General features: G+C 57.0%; 1 protein-coding gene across 1 annotated transcript; it reads right to left on the reverse strand.

Annotated features, from left to right (window-relative positions):
- Positions 1-2,005: 2,005 nt before the first annotated feature.
- Positions 2,006-5,422, reverse strand: HOXB9 (homeobox B9). The gene is made up of 2 exons (XM_030840072.2): positions 4,906-5,422; positions 2,006-2,241 (listed from the first exon to the last, which is right to left on the reverse strand). Exons 1-2 carry the CDS (start codon positions 5,420-5,422, stop codon positions 2,006-2,008), a joined length of 753 nt encoding a protein of 250 aa, XP_030695932.1.
- Positions 5,423-5,781: the final 359 nt, after the last annotated feature.

The following is a 5,781-nucleotide window of genomic DNA, read 5'->3' on the forward strand; positions in this document are numbered from 1 at the left end:
CTGCAGACCCAGACCCCTCTCCAAACCACTAATCTTTCCTTTTCTCCCCCTCCAGTCTCCCAGCTCTCCTGTTGGAAGGCTCTTGCTCAGTTTAAGCAGTGGTCTTGGGAACCTTGGTCTGGACCAGCTCTCAGCTCCACTAGGAAGCCCACCCTGCAACCTCTTGGGCACAGGACTTTCTCTTTATTCCAAGCCAGCCTCTTGGAACTAGCATCTCTACCTCTGGTCAGGTGAGGCGAGCCAACACAGAATGACACACAGGAGAGATTTATTTTCTAGAGTGATATATATTTTTTGTTCTTTTTCTTTGTTTTTCTCCTTCCAAAACAAACAATCAGCTCTAAGCCCCTCGCCCTCCCCACTCCCACCCACAACCCTCCCATATAAGCAACAACTGAAAACAGGTGAGACAATCACCCCCAAAGAAATCACAAAACACAGCACAATTTCACGACTGCCACCGACAGAGCAAAAGAAGTTCTACTGGAATGTCCCCTTGCAGGGTCGGGAGAAGCAGGAGAGAGAGTCCATGAATTGAAGGGGATTGGAGAGGTGGGGTAGCAGGGGGAGGAAAGGAAGCCGAGAGTAAGCTCCGGCCTAATGCTTAGGTGCGATTTCGCCTCTTTCCTTAGCAAGCGGGACTGCTCCCCAGAAGCGTGCGCGCGCAGATCGCCATCCAGGCCCGAGTCTTGGGAGGCAAAGCCAGGCACTGGCGCTGGTCTCTGCGCTTCTGCGCTGGGGCGGCAGCTGACAAGCCCGGGGCTACTCCGCAGGGCTCAGACCGGGCAGGACAGGAGGAAGAAGTTGAACTCCGCGCGCCCGGGGAGCCTTCGCTCCCCCCTTTCCTCCACAGCTTGCGCTGGAGAGGAGCCCGGGAATCGATTCACAATAAATTCTCCATCGGGTTCTCCTGACTTGGCTTTTCCGCCTATGCAGGGGTAGAGCTAGCAGAGGATGGAGGGTGGAGGGGGGTTTCTACAGGGGCGACTTGGCTCGCTGGTGCAAGGTGGATTGGCCGAACAGAGTTGATTTCAGAGCTGGGGAAGATGCGAATTCAGGGCCGGTGTTGAGCAAGAGAAGCTACAGTCTCTGTAAAGCGGGGCACAGATGAACGTGAGGACGACACTGCCAAGGCTTACGACCCACGATCTGACCTCCTTTTGTTGGAAGGAGAGGAAAACATGCAGAATTAAACATTTCCTGCAGCACAATGTGTGTATGTGGACGACCTTCATAAAACCTAAGAGACTCTCCTAAGACCACCGCTGCCTTTCCTTGTCCTTTCTCACCCACTAGCTTGGGAGCTGAATTTACCCCACTTGCCCTGGAGTCCATGCCCGGGTATAGTTAAGGATTCCGTGGGGATTGTGTTGTGATGCTGGGCCCTTTGAGCTGCAGCGCCTCATTCAGGAGTGTGTCTCTAGACTTCTTCTTGGTGTGTAATTGCATCAGGGGCAGACCCTGGACTTGCCTGATGGTCTGTGGGCTATCCCGCCAGATTTGGGGTGTGATGGTCTGCATTTAGGGTGTCACTTCATTTGAGTGCTGACTGTGAGCGCTTCCCATTGTTACTGTGGGCTCCAGGCTTTATGCAGGTGGGCGTCTGTTGGGCTGTGTGCAGTTGGAGTGTCCCTGGGTGACTCTGGGATAGGTACAGGGGGGAAACAAGCGGGCTGGAAGTGAGGGGCTGGGGCTTCCCAGGAAAATTAAGAGGGTTGCTAGGGGCTCTACTAGGGGCACTCTTTCCTTGGGGCCCATCACCTTCTTAGGAACCAACTATATCTACCTTCTAAATCAATAAAACTCCCTCCTGAGGCCCAGGGAGAAGAGAAGGACAGGTGAGGGCAAAGGAAAGGAGAGAGGCTCTAGATGCAGAAAAGGACTTTGAAGAAAAAGACCCCCTTCCCCATTCACTTGAATACATCCCAGACAGCACAGGCTCCACAGCCATCCCTTATAAATAAGCATGAGATGGGGAAGGGGTGGGGAGGGCTGGGGGGAATCTTTACTCTTTGCCCTGTTCCTTATTCATTTTCTTCATTTTCATCCGCCGGTTCTGAAACCAGATTTTGACTTGTCTCTCACTCAGATTGAGGAGTCTGGCCACTTCGTGCCTACGGTCTCTGGTGAGGTACATATTGAACAGAAACTCCTTCTCTAGCTCCAGCGTCTGGTATTTGGTGTAGGGACAGCGCTTCTTCCGGGAAGAGCGAGCGTGAAGCCAGTTGGCGGAGACGTTGGCTGAAAGAGAAGCAGCGATAGAATCAAAGAAAGGAAAGGGGGTGAAGGGCCCCCGTGTTCTCCTTCCAAGAGGGTGCACCCCTGGTCTCCACTCCCCATCTTACATTGGAGAAAGGGGCAATCTGGGCCTTCAGGTTCCCAGAAAGGCTTCCAGAGATGGGCCAAGAGTTGCTAAAGGCACCTCCAGGTGAGTTATTTGGTCAGGATAGAGCCAAACGTGTGCCAGGCTTCTCACCACTTCCAAAGCTTTGGCTGCCCCAGGTCCTCACTCAGTCTCTTTCTCCACTTGGGTCGGAACTGGTTAGGACTCAGGTCAGAGCCCAGCCTGGCTAAAGCCCTCTCCCCCACCAGCTCTACCAGACTAACTAGTGGTGGCTGACTGAAGGGTCCTGGCTCTAGGTCTGAGAAGTGAGAGAAGGATTGGGCTGGGGGAGAGGAGAGGGGCTTCTGCTCAGTCACAGTCAAGAGACCTCCCGGCCCTCCAGTCCAGTCTGAGTGCACCCTCCTGCCTTGATCACAAGCTTGCATCTCTTGGCCACATGGCAGCAGCCATGTGTGTCTGTGCAGATATCTCACTGCCCCCCCCCACACACCACAAATAGGGATTCACATTTAGAGACGCTGCAAACACCCAGCACACTCCAATTCACACGCAACCCAATTGCAACCATTTATCAACTCCAGCCTGTGGACAAGGGAGTGCTGGGGGCTCACAGGTAACTTATGGTTGCAATAGTCTCCTTTTCCACTCCTGCTCAGCTCGCAGCTTGGTTAAAGTAAGTTCAGGGAAATTGGAATGCAAGATTGGTCCAGTCCTAAGGGGGGGGGAGCCATGGATCATGTGGGGGTAACAGAAGTCCTTCAGAGCATAGCTAGCTCCAGCTGGCTGCATGTGGTGAGAGGGAACAGAGAAAGGGAAGGGGTGACTGAGTAGCAGTGGGGGAAAACAGAGGAAACATATATACAGGCTTCTCTTCTCCTTACCTCTGAACTCAGAAAAGTTGCCAAATAAAGGAGAGCCAATTAAAAATAACAGCCACCCTCTACTAGATTCCTTCACCCCAAATGAAAAGCACTGAATATTAAAAAAAAAAAAAACCTGGTTCATCCTACACTAAGTGCCGCGTCTTACCAATTTGCAGCTACTTCCTTAATGTGAGTGCCCGGGATGGGACCCACAGCCGCATTAAATAGGAAAGAGGAAAATAACTGTTAATTATTGATTCTAGCCAAACTGCTGCCCTGCAGTAATGGACTTTCCAAGTAGGGTTTGTGGGCTTGGGGTCGGGGGGGGGGGCTCTGTTTGGGTGTGAGCAGGGAGGGTTTGGGAAGAGCCAGTGTGTTACCCAAATGCCAACTCTTGTGATTCAGCCTGGCAGGTTGGAGGTGATGGGAGCTCACAGAGACCTCAGGGAAGTTGGGCAGTTCTCTTCCCTCCAGCAGGCAAGGGCAACCCCAAAGGGCCTGTGGGCCGCTCTGCTGATGGGAAATCCGGCAGGGCAAAAGCAAAGACTAAAATATCTGACCCTCACTCTCCAAAAAGAGTAAGGGGTGAGGACTTGTGCCCACCATCCTGCAGGTTATTGTTTGGGGGCTAAGAGCCCCGACCAATTTGCCCTTCTCAACCTTAAAAGACGAAAAATCCGCGACTCCCCTCCTGCCGCCCTTAGCGAGCAGCACATCCTGGAAATTAGTCAGACTTCGGTTCCTGGCGGGGGTGCTTTTGGAGGGGTGGGAGATGGTGAGAAACTACCTTCCGAGGATGAAGTTAGCCTCTCCGCAAGCCTCTCTCCCCCCCCACCCTTCTACTCCCCAGGGTCCTTTCGGGGTATCTCTCCTTCTCCACGCAGCCGGTCGGCCGCGAAGTTCGGAAGCGATTCCCCAACTCCCTGCGAGGCGGACAGCTCTGGCTGGGGCTAGGGAGCCCCGCGGAGAGCAGCCGGAGCCGCAGAAAAGGAAGCTGCAACCCGGGCGAGGATGCCACGGAGGGGAGGAGGCGACCGGAGGGAAGGCCCCCGGGGAGGGGCCGGCGCATCCGGGGAGGGGGCTCAGTCTCCGGGTCCCGGGCTTCCAGCGCCCCTCCCGGCGCCGGCTGCGCACCCTGAGCGGCTACTGAGCGAGATCTGCTAAAAACAATCCTCCGTCAAGCTGTCGCATCGCAAATAAAATCCTAATGAGCCCCCTCCCACTACCCCTTGGCCGGCTTTTACGGTGTGCGCGTGGCGCGGGGAGCTCTGCCAGCCGTGCGGTGCCCGGGAGCCCGGTGCGCTCCCGCCCTGGCCCGCGCGAGCTCTCGGCCTCGCTGGCTGCCTCCCCGGCCCCGCCAGCTCCTCTCCCAGCCGGCGGTGGTCGGCTTCTTCCCGGGCTTTCAGCCCAAGCCTCGGGGGCGTGGGGGAAGGGAGGCCGAGAGTGCGGCGAGCTGGTCCCTGCGCCTCGGGTCCCCCGTGGACTTGGAGGAGTGGGGGCGGCGCTCCTCCAGCGGCCTCAGTCTCCCTTTCTGGGGCACTCATCTGCCTCCCTCCATCTTCCCTCCGCCCCCGCTCGCTCTCCGGCCGTCGCCGCGGTTTCCCTTCACATTGTCCGCAGTTTATTGCTTCTCCCCTCCCCTCCCCTCCCCCTCGCCTGGCCTTCGGCCTGGGTATTTCCTCACTTTTTATAACTTACTTTGATCCGGCCTCTCTTTGTCCTCGCTTCCTTCGCAAATTTTATTGTCCCCGTAGCCGGGTCTTTGATTAGACAGGACGGCCTCCCTGCCCGCCGAAGTTTCCAAACTGTACTCGGGCGTGCCCTGCTTGAGCAGCTCCCCAGGCGTGCCCAGCAGCGGCTCCGCCTTCACCGCCGCCTGGCCCTGCACAGGAGCAGCTTCGCCGCGCGGCGCCGGCTCCAGCCAGGTGCGGAGGTACCTGCTCTCGGCCGGCGGGACGCCCTGGGGCTGGATGTAGGGGTGGTAGACGGACGGCAGGCTTCCGGACGCGTGCGGGCTCAGCGGCGCCCAGGAGGCGCCGAACACCGGCGCTTTGGGCTGGAAGCTGCACGAGGGGAACTCCAGGTGCTCCGCGTGGCCTGGCTGCCGGGGGCTCGCGTACTGGCCGGAAGGAAACTTGGCTGGAGGCGCGTCCTCACTCTCGTGACTTATGATCGAGTCGACATAATAGCTGCTAAGCGTCCCAGAAATGGACATTCTCAGACATTATCCGGGCGCTCGCAGGGGGAAGGGAAGCGCTCGCGCGCAGCACCCAAGCAGGGAGAGGTGGCACCCGGACCGGTGTGAGGGCTTTCGGACGCGACCCCCCCAGCCCCCCACCCTCCCACCCCCACCCCTGCTCAACTTCTCAGCCAACAAAGTACAGTGGAGCAGCCTGGCTCAGCGCTCCTTGCAAAATGATTGGTCAAAGTTTTTCCGACTGCCTGATAAAGCGTCAGCTCCGACATAAATCAATCCGGCGAGGGGGCTGCGCTCTCGCTGTCATCCGTCCGCACCGCATTCCATATCGAGGATGGATTGTTTTATGCTGATGCAATGTGCTATCACGTCAGGGC

This window comes from Globicephala melas, chromosome 20, assembly GCF_963455315.2.
Source record: "Globicephala melas chromosome 20, mGloMel1.2, whole genome shotgun sequence".
NCBI classification, from domain to species: domain Eukaryota; kingdom Metazoa; phylum Chordata; class Mammalia; order Artiodactyla; family Delphinidae; genus Globicephala; species Globicephala melas.

Bases quoted from the DNA above. Each gene is read 5' to 3' on its own strand.
- HOXB9 (XM_030840072.2), bottom strand. From the start codon at position 5,422: ATGTCCATTTCTGGGACGCTTAGCAGCTATTATGTCGACTCGATCATA. The intron at 2,242-4,905 runs GTAAGTTATAAA...CTTCTCTTTCAG, and splicing joins CAAAGAGAGGCCGGATCAAA to CCAACGTCTCCGCCAACTGG.